General features: G+C 52.8%; 4 protein-coding genes across 4 annotated transcripts; 1 reads left to right on the plus strand and 3 right to left on the minus strand.

The window, feature by feature from the left end:
• Positions 1–236: 236 nt before the first annotated feature.
• On the minus strand, positions 237–2,276 carry KRE6 (SKN1/KRE6 family beta-glucan synthesis-associated protein; the record flags this gene model as incomplete). The annotated part of the gene is made up of 1 exon (XM_076683735.1): positions 237–2,276. One exon carries the CDS (start codon positions 2,274–2,276, stop codon positions 237–239), a length of 2,040 nt encoding a protein of 679 aa, XP_076542079.1.
• Positions 2,277–3,253: 977 nt separating this feature from the next.
• TRVA0_010S02256 (Zn(II)2Cys6 transcription factor domain-containing protein) lies at positions 3,254–4,795 on the minus strand (the record flags this gene model as incomplete). The annotated part of the gene is made up of 1 exon (XM_076683736.1): positions 3,254–4,795. The coding sequence occupies one exon, from the start codon at positions 4,793–4,795 to the stop codon at positions 3,254–3,256; it is 1,542 nt and encodes a 513-aa protein (XP_076542080.1).
• A 1,835-nt stretch (positions 4,796–6,630) lies between these two features.
• On the minus strand, positions 6,631–8,196 carry TRVA0_010S02278 (uncharacterized protein; the record flags this gene model as incomplete). The annotated part of the gene is made up of 1 exon (XM_076683737.1): positions 6,631–8,196. One exon carries the CDS (start codon positions 8,194–8,196, stop codon positions 6,631–6,633), a length of 1,566 nt encoding a protein of 521 aa, XP_076542081.1.
• Positions 8,197–10,031: 1,835 nt separating this feature from the next.
• On the plus strand, positions 10,032–11,224 carry TRVA0_010S02300 (N-acetylglucosamine kinase; the record flags this gene model as incomplete). Its single annotated transcript, XM_076683738.1, has 2 exons — positions 10,032–10,144; positions 10,384–11,224. 2 exons carry the CDS (start codon positions 10,032–10,034, stop codon positions 11,222–11,224), a joined length of 954 nt encoding a protein of 317 aa, XP_076542082.1.
• Between the last annotated feature and the right edge of the window lie 252 nt (positions 11,225–11,476).

Genomic DNA, 11,476 nt, shown 5'->3' on the forward strand with positions numbered 1-11,476 from the left:
GCTTCGCGGAGAACTAGTAGCGACCAATGATTCCCTCCGCGAAGTGGAGCCCCAGGGGGGTTTGGGGGTACTGGTCCCCCCAATGGATTATCTGCTTCGATTGAACTTGGGGGCCAGCCCCCAAACCCCCGTAGCTCCGCTTCGCGGAGGAAAGCAATCAGATCTAAATCCTACGAAGGACAAATAAATATTTGTAAATTTTTGTTCGCGTCTGTATCGTAAAAAAAATGCTAGAATTACACCTCGCAGTCAGTAATGAGCTGATGTGGAGGGAATGCATAGCCGGCCTCAGCCCAAGTGGTGAGGTTGGGATTGGTGTATGCGTTGATGTGTTCCTGGATGTAGTCGTAAGTCGGGAAGCCTGACGGGTCGCAAGTGACCGAGACCTGGTCGGACGGCTGGTAGACTCGCACGTAGTCAATGTACATGCTGGATGGCCACAGCAGCGCGGGCCAGTCGATGTAGACCCACGAGTTGGAGATACCCAGGTTGAGTACAATCGACATGGGCTCCTTGGAGATGGTTCGCTGGTCAACGTTACCGTTGGGGCCCAACGCGGGAGCAAACATGGTCACCGTCCAGTCGTCCCCGACAAACCACCGAATGTACCCGTCAGTGTTGTCATTGAGGTACTCAAACCCATACGACTGGAACTCCATGTCGCCGCCCACCTCGTACCAGTTGGGGTTGAGCGACGTGGTGGCCGAAATGGCCTGCTGCACAGGACCACCGGCATACGAGTTCATCATGGTCACCGACTTGTTTCGGATCTCAATGAAGTCGTAGTCCGGCATGTACCAAATGTCCATTGGCGCCACCTGCAGTGACTGCGACACAATGCCGATCAGCTTAGTGCCGTCAACGGTGCCTTCCAGCGCATCAATTTCCGGGGCACCTCGCCCGACACCAGGATTGGGGTGGTCATGACCCTTACAAGTGCATGAATTGAGCCGCTGGCCCGGAAGATACGAAATACCGTCTGGTGACGACTGGTTCGGCGTGATGCCGGCGTCGCACGCCTGGTAACTATACGGCCATGTACCGTCAGAAGTCGCCTTGTACCCGGGTCGCGCCAGGTTGCCCAGCGTCCAGATACCGGGCCACAGACCCGGGACAGTGCCCTTACCCGGCAGCTTGGCCGACACCTCCATGTACCCCTGGGTGAAGCAGAACTGGTTCCACGACTGGAGCATACCGGACCGGTAAAACAGGTCGTGGTTCTTGAACGCGTCGAGAGTGAGCACGAGGGTGCCCTTCTCAGTGGAGAGCGCGTCAGGCGTGTACCACTCGAGGTCCTCCGTACTGGCGTAGTGGAAGTCGGGTGCGGTCCAAAACTGGTCGTCACCCGGGTAGAATGTACGCCCTTCCTTGTTGAATTCGTCCGAGAACACAAGCTGCCACTCGGACCCGTCGAGAGCCGTGTGTGTCTGCGCACTCTGTGGCGTATCCGGATCAACCAGCGTCGTTCTAATGGCCGACAGCGTCGAGTACTCATAGGTAGTCAGCTGCTGTACCAATTGGGTGGTTCCCGACCCGTGATCCGACAGCCCAGAGTACGTGAGCACCGGCAGAACAATGAATATACACAGGCCGCCAATGACTAGGCACAGGAAAGCCACTAGGCCGGCCCACCCACGCTTGTCGAGCCCCTGGCACCGTCGGTCGTACTTCGCGTCCAGAATGGGGTCCGGATTGTGCAGGTAATCATCCGCCTCCTTCTCTTCAAGGTGAAGTGGGAACGAGCTCGCCGGGTAACCCCCAAACGGGCTGAAGTCGGCGTTGACAACAAAGGGATTCGCCCCGTAGTCACGTTCCGACGAAATCGAGGACCCCGTCTCGTCCGAAAACGTCGATCCCCGGTTGCTGCTGCTCATTTGGGCACCCCCCATCGCGGCACTCGGATGCAACAGCGGTGCACCAGTTCCCGACGATATTGATGGTGCCGCTGAGGATATCCGGTTCGGATACCGGTCAAACTCCGAGTTCATGGCGCTTAGGCTCGAGCTTGACTGCCGCGACCCGGGCGCTAAAAACTGGTGCCCGCGCGGGCCTGGCACCGGCGGAATCGCGTCCCCCGTGGCGCCCGCCGCAGTGTATTGGCACTGGTAAGCCTCATCGTAAGCCCCATGCGGCGGCGGCATGGGTGGCGCTTGGCCATGTTCATTAGACTGGAACGAGTACGCGTCCGACTCGTTATCGGACGCAAACGGGTTCACGGGCTGTTGCTCGTGCGGAATCGACTGGTAAGCCTGACTGGGATCTGTCAAGTTCCTCATCTTCTTCTATGCGCTGGCTAATATAACACGTTTATAAAAATGCTGGTATCCTTTGATCGTAACCAAGCCCCCTCTATTGTCTTCCCTTTTATCCGCTTGTGTATCCCCCGGCTTAACTCTACCCAAATAATAAATACTCCAAAATTTTTTTCTCTAGAATGTTTCCTGTGTTTTTCCCCTGCTCTAGCAGCCCTATCTCTCTCTCTCGGTGGTGTAAACGAATGAATGATAGTGATAGACGGGCTGGAAAGGAGCCTCTTTTGTTTGTGTTTCGTGGTAGGTTTGGGCGGTGAATTTCCCAATTTTTCTTGTCCCACCTCGCCGCGCGTAGTCCTCAGCACGCCCGTGCTGCTATAAATACACCCTCACGGAAAAATACCCGCATAACAAACGTCATACCCGTGGAACAGAGACCCGTTACGTTTGACATTGTACTGTAGTTACACTAACATAATGCACTGGTGCTACGGCGCTATTTTTTTTTCCCTGTATGCTGCTCTAACCTGCCTCTGCCTTGCACGATGCAAAATTTTTTCTACTTGGTACTGCCGCGAATCGTGGCTGTACACGTTTTCCTCAGCTTGTTACCCCTGCATACTGCGCGCGCTCGCGCGATACTGCAAGGAACGAAGCTCATCGGGTGTACCCTCCCTGAGTAATTCTCATCCTTCTTCGGCCTATGGCTTGTATTATGTAATATCACTTACCTCCGTCGCAAACCGCGACATCTCTGCCAAGCGGAGCTACGGGGGTTTGGGGGCCGGCCCCCAAGGCAGTTGCAAACTATTGGGGGGACCGGTCCCCCCAAACCCCCCCGGGGCTCCGCTTCGCGGAGATATTGTAGAGACCAATGTTCTCCGCGAAGCGGAGCTATGGGGGTTTGGGGGCTGGCCCCAAGTCAGTTAAAGGCGAGTAGTAAGGGCAGTATAATTTTGAGTAATCATATTGAAAAATGCAGTGGCTCACAGAGGAGATCTTTAGTACCTGTTAATCATAACTACAATGCGCTGGATGACCAGGTCGCCGAAACTGGTGAGCTCGTCGACTCGACCGCGGTAGACCGCTGCATCGGGCATGTTCTGGTGGATGGTGGCATAGTAGAGCAGGGCCAGCAGGCGGACCAAGTCCATGGCCCGGCTTTCTACAGGAATTGACGCAAACTTGGATAATTGGTCAGCGGTCAGTGTTCCATCCCGTGAAATGTGAATGGCAACCTGCCAAATGCGATCACTTGAGGAGGCTTCGGCAATCGACAGCTCGTCAATGATCTGGTCCACAGGAACGTCTGAGGAGTCATCAGGGTCGCCGGTAGACGAGCAAGCACTTTCAGAATTGGAATTGCCAATGCGCGTGACAAACCGTTCGAGAGCCATAACTTTGGTGTAGATTTCAGAGTCCCCCTCGGCCACTCCTAAGTACTCAAACGGCCGCATCTGGCTCGACACAAGCTGGACAATGAGTCGCATCAGTTTATAATCATTGGTGATTCGCAGCTCCTCGAGCTTGGTTATCTTCGACTCGTCAATGGTCAGCCCCGAAAGGTTGAACATTGGACACAGGTGTCCCAGCAGCTGCCGCAAGGCTTCAATGACCGCCAGGTCCTGGGCACTCGTCGACTCGTCTGTCGAGGCGCCCAATGCAAAGTGGTGAGGCGTCGAACAGATGTCGCCAAACCGGGTTGTCGCAAACACAGCGTCCAGCGAGGGCGCAATGTGCTCCGTATAGTACTGGCAGACCTGGCCCCAAGTCGTCCACTTGGGCTTCGACTCAATAACAGCAGCAGCGTCCAGCAAGCTATTAATCCGCATTCGATCAGACTCCTGTGCTGCATTGTCAATACCCTCCACCAGACTTTTAGTAGATTCTAACTTGGTGGTGGTGTCCTCTTCTTTGCCAGGAGATAGTGGGCGCGTTGTCAGCAGCGGCGTAAATGGCTTCTTGCTGATGGAGCGACGGTTCCGCCGTCTGTCTACTTGCATGCGAAAGATAGGGTCGTAACCCAGGCACACACGCTTCGACTTGTCGCAATTGACACACGTCGGGTGCTGTTCGTCGCACTTGATTCGCCGTTTGCGGCACGTCAGGCACCCCGTCTTGGTCCGTCGCTTGATATCCTTGCCTGCTTGGAGAACTGGCTGGGGCGGTACAGACACCTGGGCTGTCGAAACGCGATCAGAGTAAATGCCTAGCCCCACTCTCGTTCGCGGCGAAGAATAGTAGTAATTGTCCATCGATATCGACCGGCTGTGACCCGATGGCCTGTGGTGGGGGCTTGTATTGCTGGCGCCATTTGTCGGACTGAAGTTCGAAGCTGTCGAGGATATGCTGCTGGAAGGTGAGATTGGAGCCAATTGTAAACGGTCGCCCCAGTCTTTGATCGACGGCAGCTTCTTTGGGCTCGTCACGGGTGTTGACGGGTACTCTCGCGGGGTTGCATAGTGGTCAGTGGATATCGAGTGCCTTGGAGAAGACGGGTATTGATAATATGGCGCGTAGTACCGGTAGTACGGATTTGACATGATCTTTAATGGCTGTAATTCACTCAAACAGCGGATCAATTGACAGCGCGCTAAAGGCTATGTTCTACGACTGGACATACACGGAATCCAATAATCAAATACGCTGAAAGAAGTTGGGGTCAACCGAGCCTCAAGAGGAGGAAGGGGCGGATGATTAAGAGTTTTATGGCCCTAGAGGTGGCCAATTGCTTTTTAATCGACTGATAACCTTATCCGAGACGAAGCCAGTGGACAAATAGACGAAACGGACCAGAAACACAAGAGTTCCGATAAATTAATTATTTATGAGTACGTGCGTGTCTGTTCTCTCGCCTGCACTGGATGCGACCGCCGAAATGAACCTAAAGTCCAAAGGGTGTGTTTCAAGCGACCGGCAATGGCTATTTCTTACAAATGGTCGTTATGGAGGTTTCGGTTATTTCCCCTTTGCCTTTGCCTCTTGCTCACTCGTTCACTATCACACCAATTTACCTTGGCAATTATTACGGCTGTAACGTACCGTCTTTGCCAGGCCCGTGAAGAATAAAGTTACCTGTATACTCTAATGGCCTCTCTCTTTCCAGTCACGTACCGGCGAATGAAACATCGGTGGATATACAAGCGAAATAATCACGCCTCACCAACCAACACCCCTCATTCTTTCGCCAAGCGCATTCCATTTTTCCTTTCACCAACGGCGCAATTGACGCAACGGTTTTGGTGTATTTTGTTCAATGGGGCCTTTTTCTTTCTCTTCGTGCCAACGGTTATGGAGGCCTCATCAGAACCGCATAGGAAGCCTACCAAATTAAATTTAATTCCTCGAATTTCCCGAGAATTTAAAACCAAATGGATCCAACTCAAGTTTCATGTAAACATCAAATCAATTGCGAATTTTTACACCCGCAGCAGCGATTAGTTATTACGCAGATTAAACAGTATTTTACCACCCACGAACCGTAATATCGAACAAGAAACCCGCCTTAGACTTGGCTGCTACAGTACCTGACTTCGCCTCGCCAACCCTGGTTACTATGCAACTACAAGTGCTACTAGTACAAGTAGGTAGTGTGTAGCGTACGCTGAGAGCACTAAATGTGATTTTTTAATAAATCACCAGCCTCGTTAATTACCTTCCAAGAGCTTTTCTCGGTGCAAAAGGGGCACCAGATAATTAATATTGCCAAAGGGGACATAAGCTTAGAAAAAGTTTAACTGAGCAACGCCCGCTTACCGAGTTATACAGTATTTATGTGCTCATTCGCGTTGCTATGTAGCACCTGGCCAATGTCTGTTGCCTTTTCGTGTACTCCAATTGAACTTATTGTAATTCATTCACCAAACTAATACCTACATGATAGCTTACGAATGCGCGGGCACATCTCATACAGTTAACGTTACAAAAGAGAAACGAGTGCCGGTAATGTTTATTTGCGAGACAACGAGTATTCTACCTTCGTGAATATTTCGAATCTCAAAAATACGCACTGAAACTGGGCGTACTGTTCTACTCTAAGCTGTCTAAGCTGGTAGGGTCTGCCACGGGGGTTTTTACTGCCTCATCTACAATCCCTCCGCGAAGCGGAGCTACGGGGGCTTGGGGGCTGGCCCCCAAGTCAATTGAAGCAATGGAGTGTTCATGGGGGGACCAGTCCCCCCAAACCCCCCTGGGGCTCCGCTTCGCGGAGATACAGCTGGCTAGTTGTAGCCAGTATTTACTCTAAATGGATAACGTGAAATAGAACGTAATAGATTATGGCATTACATAGATTAAAACGACACATAAACAGAAGACGTAATGCATGTGCACAAAAGGAGGGGAAAAAAAAATTGTCAACGAAACGATGCAATTGAGTTTAGACCGACTGAGCTGGGTCGTCAGCTTCCTTGGCAGTAGGAAGATGGTGCTCAGAGCCGGCCTTCTCCTCAAAAGAGTGCTCCTCCTGCTCAATCATGTTAGTCGCGGTGACGCAGCAAGTAGATGGCAGGGCAATCAGCATGACGCCAATAATAAGACCCCAGTTGACCCAGAACTGGGACATCCAGGAAGCGCCAATGGCAGTGAGTCGGTTGGTCATGGCACCGCCACACGCCTGGAGACCCTTGTAGGTACCGACAATAACACCGGACTCGTAGGCAGAGTTGGTGATAGCGCCCATCATCCAGTAGCAGAACGACTGCCAGAACGAATCGTAGGCACCGTAGAAGAAGTAGAGGAACATTGGCTGCAGGAACTCAGCTCCGTCCTTGTAGTCAATGTTCTGGAGTCGTGGACATGGGTTAGTTGGGTCGTTGAGCACGAAGCCGTTGGCCTCGCACCATTCTCGTCGGCCGTCAAGCACGGTCTGGTACTTGTAACCGCCACCCCAGATGGCCATACCAGTAACAAACAGGAAGGTCCAACCAGCAATGGCTCGCTTTCGTCGGTCCATTGGAAGCATATCGAGGATGGCACCCTGGACGATACCACCAAACATCTGAGCGATCCAGTAGAGGGCACCACACAGAGATCGGGTTCGGATGTTGAAGGAATAACCGTTGACGATGGACTGCTGGTATGGGTAGAAGACGTTGGCAGTGAAGAAGAGCGGGAAGAGGGTGAAGATTCTCCAGTTGATGCAGACCTGGATGAGTCGCAGGGCGGATCGCTTGAGGTGCTGCATGTCCCAGGTCTTGTGCTCGTCAAGGCCCTTCTCGTCGACGGCCAGTTCGTTGAGCATAGCCTTGTTCTTAATGTGTCGAGGCGAGCAAATGAGCACCGCCAGCAACCAGCCGACCAGCATGATGACCATGAAGGCAATGTAGGTCGAGTCCGACACAGTGGCCGATTTCGAGTGGTAGTTGATACCAAACGAGATGAGCGAGCCGATGGCGCCGCCAATGTTGAAAATGAACCAGAAGAGCGCGATAGATCGGCCCTTGTGAGATTCTGGAATGTATGAGGTCATGATGGTGCCCTGGGCGACCCACAGGAAGGCAGAGCCGATACCCAGCAAGGCACCGGAAGCAATGACGAACCCAGCATTGGCAGTCTTGTTGTAGTTGAGCAGAGATCCGGAGTACAGAGCGTAGGTCCAGGCGCCAATGAGAATGGAGTTTCGGGGGCCTACCAGAGCCAGCAGAGGACCAGCAATGAGGATAGCCGTCACGGCGGTACACGACAAAAGAGCCACAGAGGCGTTGGCGTTAACAGTCGGGTTGACCTGGCCACCACCACCGGTACCGGAAAGGGCATTATACATACCCGGGCAGCAGAAGCAGATGAGCGAAATGGCAATGACCTGCATCCACGGGTTGATCCGTACTCGGTTGAAGGTACCGATGAAGCCCTCGGTCTTGAGGCCCTCGGTGGGATCGGCGACGTGCGCATCCTGGAGCTGAGCCTGACGCTCCTCTCGGTCGTCACCAGTCAGATGAACCATCTTTTTTGATGTTTTTCGTTACTTCGTATTCCAAAATAGATGGAGGTGCGATATAAGTTATTGCCTCAGCCTTTGAACGTCTTTTGGGCAAGCAAGTATGTCGCACTCTAAAACGGCAATTTGTCGAAACGTTGCCTCGTTTAATATAGAGAGAACTCGGTTAAGCAGAGAGTAGAACACTCCTTAAAGCGCTCCACGAGAAAATATAAAGCTTTCAGGGGAGCTATAATGATATGAACGATGGATCGGTAGGACTGAGGTTTCGGAGGTGTCAAATGATCCGGTCCTTTTCCACAATCGAAACCACTGATTTATAACTGCTTGAGAATAGCAAATAGAAAAATCAAAACAACCTGGAGAAAGTCCTCTTTTATAAAAATTTACATGCCTGTAGATCGGTACTTCGATACACCAGTACATTTGGCGGAGGGATTTTAGGCTGTTCCGCACGTCCTGCATGGCATATGCATAAGGAGGGGCACGCACGGCTTCGCTGCAGCGTAGCATCTCCATACGACCTTAGGCAACGGTGGTGATTCACCTGTCCCGCCTACAAACCCACAGGATCGGATACCGGGATCGTTACCTGTATACGACCTAGAGAATTCGATTTGAACATGTGAGTTTTGTTCATACGTACGTAGTCTGCCCCAGATTTCCACCACTCCGCATTCTCGCGGCGAGTTGACCGTATGGTGCATATATGGGGAGATTCCAAGACCGGCGAACTGCTCCGGACATAGTAATCACTACGTAAGGCACTGTATAAGGCTGTTTATTTTAAAGGTAATTATGTATAATTCGCACGCTTAACTGTTGGATGCAGCACTCCCCCTCACTGCTATCTCCACAGAATGCTATCAATTGATAATGGTACGTAGTATCGAGTTCCTATCTTATATTGATAAAGTCTGGGGTTCCATTCCGCTAGGCCGCCCCTGGCTCGTGTTACACAGTCCCCGTTACCTCCACCAATGGGTACCTCCACCAATGGCTACAGTCATAGGTAAACATCAAAGCTACATACTGTAGAACACCGGGTAGAGCCCCACTGTGTGCATTACGCATCACTGCCCCTCCTCCTTTTTTTTTATTCAGGGCACGAGAAGGAAAACCCCGACGTCTAATGTTACCCCAAATACCTGCTAGCCTGGAGAAAGAACCAGTTCACAAGCCAATGAGAGAGACAGCATGTTCCATTGCGCTGTTTTTTGTACCCCGCCTTGCTATATACCCCGCCATAACCGATGGAGTCTAACCGACACCAATAAAACGTTCTGCTGACTGGTCAATGCCTCCTGGAGGCTCCTGCACCCGGGTCTGTGGGGTTTCAGCCAGTGCTACGTTGCAACGCCTTATAAACTCGCCTCCCTAGGTCGATCGATTTACAATACGAGCTCTGCAAACGGCCCTAAACGAGATATTTCCAGCACTATCAGGCACTTTAATGTTCCCCAGATCAAAGAAAATGCATCTCAACATTGCAATTGCTGAAAACTCATACCACGCCCCTGCCGCTGGCCCGAATTCACCCCTCTCCAAAGGCATTGATGACGATACCCCCGGTGATATCCCCGTACCGGCGACTTGACCGGGCCTTGGTATCTCGGCGAATTCGCCGAAATCAAACTTGCGTGGGCAACATTTTTTTTTAATGGGGTGTGTCTCACCCGTCGTTGGGAGTTTCCTGCGCACGCGATCACTCCATGCACGGCTGACTGACTATCAGGGCCAAGATCGCTGATTCGGTAGTAGGAGCCCGTATAGCGAGAAAGCGAGAGAGAGAGAGCCTGCGATAGGATTGTACCTTCTTCATTCGATCTTTTTTTTTGGCGATGGAACCGGTTGTAGTTGTCATCGATGCTGGCGGGACCAAAACTAGACTCGTCGTCGCGACTCCGTCCACCCGGGAATCCCCCGAGGTCTTCACGGGCCCGGGATCAAACGTGTAAGTATCGTCTCCTCTCCAAACAATTGGGGGGACCAGTCCCCCCAAACCCCCCTGGGGCTCCGCTACGCGGAGGTTTAGAGCTGACGGGGGGTTTGGGGGCAGAGCCCCCAACTACGGGAGCTCGAGGGCTGGCCCTCGAAAGACACTCCTCCCCAAGCAATTCCCCCCAAACCCCCCTGGGGCTCCGCTACGCGGAGGTTTAGAGAGTGGTTGGGCAATTGACTAACATTGGACAGGTCTACAGTTGGACTGGACTCGGCGATCGCCATAGTGGGAAATCTGGTGGCCCAGGCCGGGCTCAATGAGCGTAACATTGCGGCCGTTTGGGCTGGGTTCGCTGGCGTGGGCACCCACGACTCGGACACATACAAAGGCACCCTTGGCGGGCTGAGGGGCCTGTTCGCCCAGGTGGGCCATTTCACACTCACATCGGACGCCAACCTTCTGGCGGGGGAGCTCGAATTCTCTACTGCTAACCGTGCCATTGGGCTCATTGCCGGTACGGGGTCCATTGGCATGGTGTTTGACCGAGAATTCTCCATGATCGCGAGAGCAGGCGGGTTTGGGTCGGTTCTCGGTGACGAAGGTAGCGGGTACTACATTGGCCTGGCGGCTCTCAAGAAGCTGGTCCAGGCCAATGATAGCATGCTCATCACGGGACGTGGGAGACTGTCCGAATTGCAGCGCGATATCCTCGACAAGTTCGCCCTCGAGCCCGGAGCCAACCTCCACATCCGTATCATCAACTCAGTGCTACCTGACCGGTCGAGCGTTGCTTCCATCACGCCGCTTGTTTTCGCAGCTGCACTCACCGGCACTGACCGAGACGCTCGCAAGATCATTGAGGACGCTGCGAAGCACCTGCGCTTTGTTATAGAGCAGCTTCTGGACATCTGCGACCCATCTTCAACTCTACTAATCCTCGGCGGCTCGCTGACCTCCATTCCGCAGTACAGAAACCTCGTGTTGCATGGCCTACCGCGATTCCACTCGACCCACGTCGTCACGGACCCGGCTATTTCTGCTGCAAACGCCCTTCTCCATAGATATGTCGACCCCTCGATCTCGGCCGACTAACCATAGACTAATCCCTAATAACTCTCTCTGTAGTAATTAGGGGGGACCAGTCCCCCCAAACCCCCCTGTGGCTCCGCTTCGCGGAGATTTTGGAGCTTTTTCGGCGTAACGCCTTGTTACGGGAACTTCGTTACAGGTTGGGAATTTGTTACGAAGAGTTTGTTACGTCGCCTAGGGAACGGGGGCCTGGGGGCTGGCCCCCAGCTACGGGAGCTCGAGGGCTGGCCCTCGAATACACTCGAGTGCTAGTAT

This window comes from Trichomonascus vanleenenianus (genome assembly GCF_965637985.1).
Source record: "Trichomonascus vanleenenianus strain CLIB 3782 genome assembly, contig: TRVA0_010S, whole genome shotgun sequence".
Taxonomy (NCBI): domain Eukaryota; kingdom Fungi; phylum Ascomycota; class Dipodascomycetes; order Dipodascales; family Trichomonascaceae; genus Blastobotrys; species Blastobotrys vanleenenianus.